Source organism: Chenopodium quinoa, unplaced genomic scaffold, assembly GCF_001683475.1.
Source record: "Chenopodium quinoa cultivar QQ74 unplaced genomic scaffold, ASM168347v1, whole genome shotgun sequence".
In the NCBI taxonomy this organism is placed as follows: Eukaryota; Viridiplantae; Streptophyta; class Magnoliopsida; order Caryophyllales; family Amaranthaceae; genus Chenopodium; species Chenopodium quinoa.
The window spans coordinates 2,008,073-2,020,440 of NW_018744718.1; the positions used below are offsets into that span (position 1 = coordinate 2,008,073).

Genomic DNA, 12,368 nt, shown 5'->3' on the forward strand with positions numbered 1-12,368 from the left:
AAATTTTTGGAACGTAAACCCATTATATTCATATTGAACTCATTGTCCAATGAGTCTTGAAACAGCTTACAGCTTAGGGGGCTTACTAAATTTAGATTGGGATATCATAGTACTTTCATATAGGATGATCTTAAGAAGCACCTAATCATTGGACATTTGCAAGCACAAGTGAACCATGCCCTAGAAAGGGGTAGAGAGTTCACTCTAAGAATTCATCTCTCTCCAAAACTAGGATTCATTTGACAACGTAATGAATACTACCAAATTTATTGTATCATCAGAAAAGTGTGTCTAGTATAATGTGCACCATCAGTGATGATGTCCGTGTAATTGAAAACTGCAACTTGTGTGGTTAAACTTGGTAAAAGTTTTGGTTTTAGAGATTGATATGAGGAATGTAAAAGCTTTGTTTAGTAAGGGATTAGTTATAGTGTATAGGCATAGATAATTTTAATATGAACATCAATAGACTATGTTACCTCGTCCTTTTTGCCCTTCCCTACCTACAAAGGAGGGGAGGGCAAAGTTGAAGTGTAAATAGGACATCCCAAGACTCTCATTAGTTTTACTCTTACTTCCTCACTTGAATATATAGGACATCCATCACTAGTAAATTCATAATTATAAGGATATTAAAATCTCAGACAACAAGAAACGTCTTAAAAGGTAGATATCTTTCATTTTCGTACGCGTAAAAGTTATAAAAAGTAGAGTATTGTAGGTCCATCATAGGTAAATCTGGAAATGAATTTTCAAATGTAGGATAGAGAGATTACCTTTTCAGCCAGCTTCTTTTTTTCTTATTTATTTATTTTTATTTAATATTTTTTTTTTTTACATATAGAAATAGTTTTTAATCACTAACAAGTAACAACAACCGCTTTTGAAAAAAAAAAAAAGTAACAACGACCATATACAACAATTAGAACAAGTCTAAATGTACAGATCCATGTTGGCATGCTACACAATAGTGTATATGACACCACAAGTCCACAAGTAGAAAACAACAATATATTCTAGTGTCATACACACAATTTCAGGTCCTTTATAAACTAGGTATCTTGGAGGCTATACTATTGTAAGCATCATTTATCTCATCTTCTGTCATCTCAATTGTTTCATCACTGTCATAATCCACTGAGTTACCAGCTATGTCATCAGCTGAGACAACCTGTTTGCCTTTTCTTGTATTACGGCTGGTAGACTTTTGCTCTCTGTTCTTCTCACTCGAACCATCAGGCATCTCCTTCAGTTCACCCTCGTAGATCTTCTTACACGCAAGAGCCTGCTTGTGAAGATCAGCCTTGGAAATTGAGAAAGAACTTTCAGCACCCTGCACTTCTATCAATTCTTCAACTGCCCGAGGGACAATGTTCCACTGCTCAGTCAAATGCTGTAAATCCTGGACTCCAAAATTAAACAGAAAACCACTGTGGTAAGACCAATAGGAGGAAATAATATAGCAATAAATGTCGCGCTTTCTGGTTTGCAATGCTGCAAGAACTACTGAATTTGCTGAATATTTCACACAGCAAGCTATGCATACCTGCTCTTTGTCAAGCAAGTCTATGGCTTCCTCTAAACAGATCAAAATTCCTTCAGCAGCTACATTCCTTATCTCACTCGGCTCAGGCTGAAAGGTAAACAGTATAATAAAACCAGTTATTGAAAGTCTGAAAAAAGATGATATCTGCCCAATCACAGTAAAGAGTAAAGACGCAATTCAAACACAACACGTATACTCGTATATTTGTCTGGGCAGTTGTGGCTAGAAAAACAAAGGATTCTCGCTTGGGGTTATTAGCGAGTAAAAGGGAAATTTTCCTCAACATTATTGCTATTTTTGATATTTCTGTCTGACTATCTCGCTTACATTTGACTTTTACAGATCTAAAACCACCAAACTTAATAGCTTTAACCTCATGACGGCACATTATGAACACTCAAAACGATACAAAGAACCTCTGCTACTTTATTGCACCCTCAGAAAGAGATTTTTGTAGTTTATCAGCCCAATGTGATATGTATTTCAAATTATGCGGTTCTTATTCCCTATTGTTGAGCACCTCCAGAAAAAATCACTTCCAGTGCAACTTTTTAGTTTAAATTAAAAGGATTGCTGGACACTACCACTACATCGATTCCCAAACCAGGCTCATGCCAGCACATGGCACTGATAAAAATCTATATGTTTGGTTATTAATGGGACATGCATGCTTAATCTAAGGTGGAAAATATTTATATCAGGTTCTTTTTTCACCTTAAGCAGACAAAGAGGATTATAGTGTTAAAACTATACAGTTAGGTGGAAGAAAAGGGGGGGCATAATTCACAAGTTTAGGGGTATACATTGCTCAAAGCTAGACATGAAGATTATCTTGAAAATTTTACAAAGGTTTACCCCCCCCCCCCCCCCACAAACAAAAAAAAAAAAAAAGAAGAGAAAGAAAGAAAGAAAAGAAGAAGAAGGGTGAGCATAATAAAACTAAATAAATAACACTATTGTAGTTGTACAAAAGGTCTCAATGCAGAAGTGCAAGTATAGCTGTATAGGGGATATCATACACACTGTACTTTAAAGCTTTGAAAGGTGGAGAATATATCTGAACAACATTACCCGGATAAATTTAAAAGTGTTAAGTATGTCTACCTATCGCAGTCACCAACAAGTTAAAGTTCAAGAGTTGCAATACAATAGATAAACAGAAAAACATAAACAAAAAACAAGTGTTTAAGGGTAAATTGATAGTTGATACACTTGATAGTAATGCTATGGACAATTCCACCACAAAACCAAGCGAAGTAATACAAGTTCTCAACAATTTTCTGCATATTTCCTTCCTATCTGATCCACTCTATATATAGGCATATAGCCTGCTGATTTCCTTTCCCTCTAACAAACTCACTGAGCCTTCCCCAACCTACTATAACTGACTTATTTACATTTCGCAAAGTGTCCTTTCCTTTATACCTGATGCACTAGTGAGCACTACAGCAATCTGGACATGGAGAAACGACCCTAAACTTTGGACAAAGTACAGGGACATGTCAGTGTCATACAGCATTCATGAAACAATTACTGATCTAGAGCACGTTGGCATGTGCTTTCCACCATTACATCTACACAAGCACAAATAGATTGACTTATTTGCTAACTTTGCTAGAAATCTAATGGCTGACCCATTCACGAGCATATAATTTTCCTCCTCTTTTCTCTATGATATTTTATATTTACTCCAATAATACAGTAATATATGGTCCAAAATAGTTGAGGTGTCCAAGTGAAGACTGAAGTGTCTTGCAGAAATTAGTCCCAATCTTATCTCCCGAAGGACACAAATTAAAAATAAACAAATAATTGCTTTGATAATTTGATTTCTTAAACTGCATTAAAAGCAAATTAATGTACCTTCTCTTCCTGACTTTCAAGCCATGTGAGAGTCCTGTTCAAATCATCAACTGCCCATTTCTTCACCTTGGAAGCAGCAAATTTTTCTCTAAGACCTTTTGATGCATTTTCTCTCAATCCCTGCAGCAATGGAAATACATTTGACCAATGTAACTGAAAGAATATGTTCACATGCTGCCTGAAGCCTAGCAAGCAGGCATTACATGCAAAATAATACATGCCAGCATTGTCAAGAAACTGTGAACAGAACAGCAGCTAGAACTTGTATGACTAACCTTTGGTGAGCTGGGAATACTAGACTCAACTTCAGGTCGTTTCACTTCATGATTACGAGATTTATTATGTCGGGATTTTTCAGAAACTGCAAGCAAACAGAATATTAGCCCCCAGAAGTGCACACACTATCAAGGAGCATCAAGCTGCAGTTCAATCAGGAAAAAGGCATTTTAAGCTTCTAAAAGATTGTAGGAACTGCCTAATGATTATAGGAAGCAACAAATGAAACAATTCATTTATTGGATGATCCATAATATCAAATGCTCTGATGAATTAGAAAAACATTCCATAATGGTTATGCAAACTCATCATAGGAAGGACTAGGGAAAAAAAATAGCACAAGCAAAAAATACAGCAACAAACAGAAAATGATAGCAATGAGGTTTCTGTTCCTAGCAATGTTTAGAAAATTTCATAAGCAGGATGCTGTAATTTTTTATCCCAATTCCCTAGCAAGCGTACTAGTACATGAGAGATACAGGACCAAAGGAGAATCATCCTCAAAAGCTAGCTATAGCCCTATATAAATCCCACATCAGCCCCCTCATATGACTGATGTGTAACTCAAGTCCCATACTTTGCAATGGACCACAATGGGCACCTATGTCTCCAGTGCAGCTTTAAGTTCAGCCTCAACGGAAGAGCCCAAGAAAAGGCTAGCCACAAAACTAAAGTTCTTGTCTGTACTTCTGCAAATCTCAAGCAGCTGGAGTGCAGCAAAAGGCCCTTCCAACTCCACAACCTAGATTGGACTCTTATTTCACATTAGCTGACACTTACACGTATAGTCAGTGTACTCATTTATTTGATCACTTAATTATAGTAGTTTATAGCTACAGATAAGAGGGGGCTAGATAAGAAGATCACTAGCATAAATTATGGAAACACAATCTTCATCTAGTCCTCAATGCTGGAAATTCCAATGCTTCACACCCTCTTTCCAAATTCTGTACACGGCTATGTGAAGTCTAAAGTTTAAGGAATATTCACCATTAAATGACTGAGAAAAATTAAGACCAGTCTGAGGGAAGGAGCATAAACAAAATGGAAAACTTAACTGTGGCAGCATTTCATATAAGTTGATCAGAACACCTTTAAATAGAAACAAACTTAATCACTCCACAAGAAAAAATCGTTGCTCTCAAACAGGACAGGTTTACACTTTACAGGCATGTTGTCAAAGCCTAAAGTTTATATGTTTTCATACCCTGAAGTAAACACTCAACTGTACATTATAACTTCAACTTTCCATCACCACTCAACTGTACATAATAGCTTCATCATAAACAAACAATTTCAAGTTGCAACCTCGATCCCCATTTAAAAATAAAAAACAACTCCACACAGGCACAAAAGCTTATCCAAGCTGAATCACGCACATAAAAAGCAAAATCGTCTTCTTAATAAAGCAAGCATAGACAAGAGCAAAGAAAAAAAAAGGACGACAGTCAAAAGTCTTACTTTCTGAATATGCAGAGTATTTTTGAGCTATTATAATAGAATTTTTCAGCACCCAATCTTTCTTACCATCTCAAGTTTTAGTTCTTTGCCTAATATGCTTAAAAGAAGAGGAGGAATTCATAGTACCTTGGTTTCCTGTATGAGTTATGTTGCTTTTCCTCCAAGGATTACCAACATGCATAAGATAAGTTTCAATGTCAACCAGCTTCTTCTGGGTGTAACACTCTGTTAACCAGTCCTAAAAATAAACACACTGGAGCATATAAGATTAACAACTTGTTTAGAATTAAGATTAAATCAAACAAAAGCAAAAGTGAGAACATCACATTATCTACCTGTGTCCTAATTCAAAATCCCAAGTCTTATGGGCATGGGTTTTAAGAAGAGCAATTATAAAAGAGTGGGTAGAGTTTATTGTTTTGAGGGAAGGTGATAAAAAAAATAGGGACCCAAAATGGGAAGATAAGAAGACTCAAAACAACAGTTTAATCTTTTGAACCTACCCAAAATGAATTTTTGAGAAATAGGAAGTTTAGTACACATAATTTGTGAAAAATGGGAAGTTTATTGGGGGGCAGAGGGAGTAACACGTTAATATTGAACAATGCAAGGGCCATCAGGAAACAAAGGTTAGCATCACCCTGATTAGATGTAATACAATCATCTCACAATTACGTATTTTAGTTCATCTGTTTTCCATTTCTATTCTGTTCCCTATGTAACTTAAATGCTTTGATTATTGATTCTTGCGAGTTGTGAGGTCCTGTCCTATAAGTCATGTAAATTTGAAAAAGTATTCCACAAATTCATTATTTATCACCTTGTACTATCATTTAAGTTGGGTGTGATTCTACGATTGATGGTTGTGATTATATGATTGACAAAGAAAACAGATCAGCTTCAAGTGAAGATACAAGTTTCCGTCCCCAACCTTCCTGATAACCTTCTCCTGATCAAGATGTGACGTGTTAAAAAGGGGTTTTTTTCTTTTTTTTTGGAAATTTTGACAATTACCACCTTCTGTTATGTCCATTTTAGCAATTACCACCTTCTATTTTTATTTTTTTTTGAAAATTACCACCTTCTATTTTCAAAAACATCAAAAATTACCACCTTCTTGCCTCCCAACTACCGCATGACGTCATTTTGGGCCCATTCTTTCCCTTTCCTCCCTATTTCCCTCATATTTCTCATTCCTAACTCGATTCTCATCCCTCCTTTCACTTTTTTTCCCCCAAACAATCAAAAACACTTCAATTCACTCCACCAAATCAAAATTGACGAACAATTATTGGTGGTTTGGGGGAAAAAAAAGTGAAAGGGGAGATGAGAATCCAAATAGGAATGAGAAATGTGAGGGAAATAGGGAGGGAAAGGAAAGAATGGGCCCAAAATGACGTCACGTGGTAGTTGGGGGGCAAGAAGGTGGTAACTTTTCATGTTTTTGAAAATAGAAGGTGGTAATTTTCAAAATAAAAAAAAATAGAAGGTGGTAATTGCTAAAATGGACATAACAGAAGGTGGTTATTGTCAAAATTTCCTTTTTTTTTTTTTTTTAAAAACCTGCTACAACACCACCACAGCCACATGTAGGCAAAATGTTATAGGACTAGAAGTGAGAAGATAGTACAGGCAACCATCCAAATGACAAAATTAGCTCCTTCCAAGGCAGTAATTCAAAGGAAAAAGCATACCGTCTTTCACTTATTGACACTTATCCCTTAACAAGACCACTGACATTACCAGGCAACAGAAAAAAAACCCTACTGTCACATATAATAAAACATGTTAAAAGGCAATACAAGCAAGATGAACCAACACAATAGAAATGAGTAAACCTTTGAAACAATTGTTCCACCATCTGCCTCAACTTGTCGAAACTTCGGGGTATTCCGAAATGCACAAACCAAAAGAGTGCATTTAGAATTCCAGTCCTGCTGATATTCTGCCCCCATTTCTAAGGCTTGTGACCGCAATATACCTCGCTCGGGATTAACAAAGCCTGACAGAGCAAAAACCACCCCTTCCTGTCCAAATTAAAATTAAATAATCATTTACTCTCACACCTAACTAAAATTGCATCATGTGGGAATATACACAAATCTAAGCTCCAAACATAACTGTAAGCTTACCAAAAGCTTAGAGAACTCCAATTTATTTGGACCAACTGAAGATAATTTCTCCTCACCGTCATCATTCACTCCTTTGCCTTCCTCTCTTGCTCTTTTCTGCAAACTTTTCACTTGACTATCATCATCCATCCTATCATTAACTTGTTTATCACCATTTCCATCGTCTCTTGCACTCATCCAAGAAGGCAAGGCTCGCTTCGGATTCGTGGCAGTGCCACTACTGGAACTCGCCTTCGAAGACGACATTATCAAAATCACTCCCCTACTATTCAAACTACTTCTAGTAGCAGTCAATCACTCACTGATGAATCAACTCAAAGTCTTGAATACAACCCACATACAAAACCAAAACAAGCACCTCTATGTCAACATAGTCCTGCATTATTGAAATCAATATTTCATATTAATAATTATAATAAACCAGTTCAAATCAATATCAATTTCAGGTCTAAGTCATGGCCACGCAATTTCTATTATACACCCGAATATACCATACCTTGTGCCCCACCCAACAAAATCATCTATACTCCAATTTCTGAACCAAATATAAACAAATTACCCAATTCCTTAAAAGGGTTTTAAGATAAACACTTAAATCGATCAAAACAAACAGTCAAAATCAAGAAATTCATCAATAACTACCCAAAAAGTAATGACAAAAAGTTGGTACATGCAAATATGCAATCAAAGAATTAAAATTAAATGACTAACATGAGCAATTTAGGATTAATCTATGCTACAGTGAACATAAAATACATCATCAGAAATACTACAATCTCAGAAATGTGGGAGGGAAGAGTTGTACCTGGTTGATTATTATGGAGAGAAGAAGAAAGAGAATGTCGTTGAAACTTGTGAGATGGTTTTGCCTATGCTTTTGCAGGAGGAAGGTGTGCGCAATGGCGGGTTTGGGTTGGACCGTTAGAGCCTTCGAAATGGGCTCTGGGTTATTTGGGTGTGTTTTTCCGGTTGGTGAAGGTCGGTCTCAAGACCACGTATATATTCATGGCCCTCGTTTAAAAATGAACATTTATTATAACAAAATGAATGTTAATGCAGTATGATGTTCATTCTTATTAAGTAAATGTTCATTTTCATTCCGTATGATGTTCATTCTAAAATTATTCCGTGGAGACCTTGTTGCTTGCCCGATTGAATAGCCATTGCCATTGCCATTGCAATTGTCATTGCCTTACCTTCAACAATTTCTATTGACCACCACGCCTTAACTCTTCTTGTGTCGGCAAACAAAACATTCTCATCATGATCACGAGCAACGACTCCCAATACCACCCAACCATCATCACACAAAGTAGCATCTGTGTTCAGCTTGATGACCCCGTCAGGCAGTGGAGACCATCTTATCGAATTTGATTGCTAGGATTTATGAGATAGCCCATAGACGAGCTTGCTACACTTTCCATGCTTTTCAACGAGTTTATAAACTTGTTGGGCTATGATGCAACCTGGAGTACTCTTGTTTTGAAAAAAGGTGGTTATTCCTTTCCCCCACACGCTCCAAGCTAGGAAATGTCATTTTTTAATAGTAAAATGTTCAATTTTTTTTTTTCTGGCACATGTTTAATTGTTTTCTAGTGAATGTTCATTTTTGTAGCGCATGATCAGCCAACTATGGCGAGTCACGAGACCAACGAAAAATTTGCGGTGTTATTCACGATCTGATCTAACAAATGTTTGGAAGTTGGATCATCTAGTATGACTGTATGAGACTATGAGCCATAGGAACACATCAACACTTGTTTGAAAGAACTTTATATGATATCTCGGTTCAAATACAGATTTGTCCGTGATTAAAAATATTATCATGATAGGTTTTATTTTTCTTTAACTTTTGATATACAATTTTAAAATATATTGGGTTTTTTTTGTTTCCGCTAAAATCTATGCGTATTGGTTAATGTGACTAAAAAAATATATCAACTAAAAGAATGCAATAGAAGTATAAAGCATGTATCAAAACTTCCAAATATCAATTTATTGATGATGGATTGAATGAATTAAATTATATAAAAGCTCCATAAGTGTGTATAAAAACATATTAAATTGGTATAACAATGTATCATAATTTTATTCTGTCAAAAAAAAAATGTATCATAATTTTGTAAGGTATGTTCTCTTTGTCTTGTCTAAAATTTTACAAATACCAAAGGTGATCAACATTGGCTCAATCCACTAGTCCGACCCAAAAATAGAGCGGGTTTGGGTAAGTCTAGAAACACATTTTTAGTCAGAAGCTCGAACCCATCCCGTAAAAAGCTTGGTACTTTTTGCAGATTTGGGCACGACATATTATAAGTTTAGCCTGCCCCGATTTTTTTATCACCTCTAAAAAGTACGGAGTACAAACTTACTGTAGTGCACCGGCAAAATTCAACATGAGTAGAAATATAAATGGGTATTTTCTCTCCTCTTTACAAAAATAAATAAATAAATAATTACAAGTTGTACATATTATCATATAACTAATATATAAAGCTAAACTTTTAGCCACAACGAGACAACGACACTTGGCGTTCTAACTTTTCGCTAAGTGTCGAGACACGTTAGATAAATTTTAATAAACTTTATAAGAGAAATAAGTTAGTTTATAATTCTATTTTGATAGAATTTTAGGATAAAATTGTTACTTTAGAGTTTTATTTTCAATAAAACTAGATGTAAGCCCGAGCGATGCCTGATTCTAGTAAATTATTTTATTTAATATAAAATTTTGTATTTATGAAGATCATTCATTAGATATTTGGATAAAATTCCTAATATCATAATAATTTTTTTAATTTTAACACTAAAGTGAAATTTTGTTATTTTATTTATTTTATGTGGCGCTTGAATTTAAAATCCCAACCTTTATTCATTAATTTTTCTTCGGCGACAATTTAAATTTTTAATTCAAAAATAAATGACAATTTTTTTTATTGGTCAAAATAAGTCCTTTGTATGTGTATTTTTTAATTATTTTTTTATTTTATATATATACTCATTATGTTTCAAAATGTCAGTTCCATTTAAAATCTTTTAACTTTACAAAGTTATAGGAAATCTTCTAAATTTCTATATATATATATATATATATATATATATATATATATATATATATATATATATATATATATATATATCAGGACAAACATAGTCATATGAGATTTAGTTTTATTTGTTTCGATGAATACATTATTAATATCTAATTTTTATAATATTTGATAGGGAAAGATTAAAGATATTTGCGATCAAAGATTTACATCCATATATGTAAAAAAAAAAAAGATAATTGTAGACACCCATTTGTGTCTCCCCAAAACCAAACCAAACCCGGTGATGAGTACCTTTCACGTCGAATCATAATCGAATGAAGTGAAAGTGTGGAAAGTTTAGTGTTGCGGATAATTTTAATTTCTTTTCTCTTCTCTCTGTTTTTTAAAACTTATTTTAAGAAAACAGCCAATCCAGTTTGGTTGGTCCATGATATGGGTCCAATAGTAGTGTAGTTGGATAGGACTTGACAAGAGCTTTCCAACGATATATTATAAGCCCAATTCCGATGAATATTGAAGAAGTTATGACCAATTTACTAAACTGGGCCCGTTTTGAACTTTATATGCGGCCCAATGATTTAAGGCAGGGCCTAATATGATTTATCATTCCTAATGCAATTAGGAATGGTTTTAGTCTTCTAGATTCTTCTAGAAGGTTCTTTTCATTCCTAATTCAATTAGCATTGATAAATTGACTTTTGTTGACTTTTCAGAGTTTTAATTAAAATCAAAGAACATATTTTGAGGAAAAAATACGATTTTATCCTCCTGTACGGCCAAATTTATCTGATTTTAGAAAACGCATCAAAAACAGGATTAGCGCCTAACGCCAGGCATTGGCGCCTGGCGCCAATGGCCAATTCCTGGCGCCAATCTTGTTTTGCGTGCGCCAGACTCTGTTGTGATATTTTATCTTTTTGGCTGATTTTCTCTATAAATAACGTATTAAAAACTCCGTTTTCAATAACCAATTCTCATCAACATTCATCTATATTCATCAACAACCAATCATCAATTCTCTTTCATTCTCTTTAATCATCCATCTCTTTCTTTCTCTTTTCTAAACTCGCTTTTCACATACAAAATTCCGCATTCGCAAGATCTAGAAACACCTAGCCATATTCGAAGTTGTCTTCGCCCTAGACGTGAAAGGTTTAATTTCTGAGGGTTTGGTCCCAAATCTCTCTTTCAAATATTTAATTTAATTGTTTTGTTTATTATTTTCCTTGAAGCTACTAACGTGTGTATTTTGTTATTAGAAAGAGGTACGAGGCATCAAAGTAAGTGCTTTAATGGTTAATTGATTTATTGATGTTATGATATAGAAATCATGTATAGGTTGATGTTATGATATTCCTAGTATCATGTCTAGGGTAATTTTAATATTAAATATGGTTGCTATGATGTCTTTTATGTTCATCCTAATATTTATGATTGTTAGTATCATGTTAGGGTCAAAGATTTGATTTTCATTGCTTAGTGACATGCTAGGGTTTGTTATTAATCTTGTTAGTATCATGCCTAGGATCTTGCTATTATTATTATGCTTTAACATGATTTATGATTATTTTTATAATTGTTTTTATTATTGCTATAATTATTATTATTATGAACATGATTATTATGATTACGATTATAATTATTATTTTGATTATTTTATTTATTGTCATGATATTTATTATTAATTTATTATGTTGCTTGATATTTTATTGTTATTGCTTGATCACGCCTTTTATGCATGTTTAAAGGGAATTTAATACTTGTAATCACGCTTAATAAGATAATTCGTAATCCTTTTAGGTTAATTTTGATTATAATTCAAGTGATCGCCAATAATAGATTTATTTGTGCATTAAAATTCAACCAACATAGATTAAACGGGTTTAGGGTTAATCCTTTTGATTGCATGTTAATTAGAAAGCGCACATGAATACGATCAGAATAAAGTAGAGGCCTATTATTAGGGCAGGTTCAATCTCTTTTAGGTTGGATTTGTACCATCATCCCCGAACCCTTATTTGGTTCTAGACCTTATGG

The 12,368-nt window shown here is 34.2% G+C and overlaps 1 protein-coding gene across 1 annotated transcript; it reads right to left on the bottom strand.

Annotated features, from left to right (window-relative positions):
- Positions 1 to 922: 922 nt before the first annotated feature.
- LOC110703324 (DNA-repair protein XRCC1-like) lies at positions 923 to 8,257 on the bottom strand. Its single transcript, XM_021881110.1, has 8 exons — positions 8,084 to 8,257; positions 7,279 to 7,654; positions 6,985 to 7,173; positions 5,273 to 5,384; positions 3,685 to 3,770; positions 3,410 to 3,529; positions 1,547 to 1,633; positions 923 to 1,402 (listed from the first exon to the last, which is right to left on the bottom strand). Exons 2-8 carry the CDS (start codon positions 7,522 to 7,524, stop codon positions 1,046 to 1,048), a joined length of 1,197 nt encoding a protein of 398 aa, XP_021736802.1. The 5' UTR covers positions 7,525 to 7,654; positions 8,084 to 8,257; the 3' UTR covers positions 923 to 1,045.
- Between the last annotated feature and the right edge of the window lie 4,111 nt (positions 8,258 to 12,368).

Coding starts and splice junctions, on each gene's coding strand:
- LOC110703324 (XM_021881110.1), bottom strand. CDS start 7,524: ATGTCGTCTTCGAAGGCGAGTTCCAGTAGTGGCACTGCCACGAATCCG. Junction 3,530..3,684: donor GTATTCCCAGCTCACCAAAG/GTTAGTCATACA, acceptor CCATTGCTGCAG/GGATTGAGAGAAAATGCATC. Junction 1,403..1,546: donor ACTTGCTTGACAAAGAGCAG/GTATGCATAGCT, acceptor TTTGGAGTCCAG/GATTTACAGCATTTGACTGA.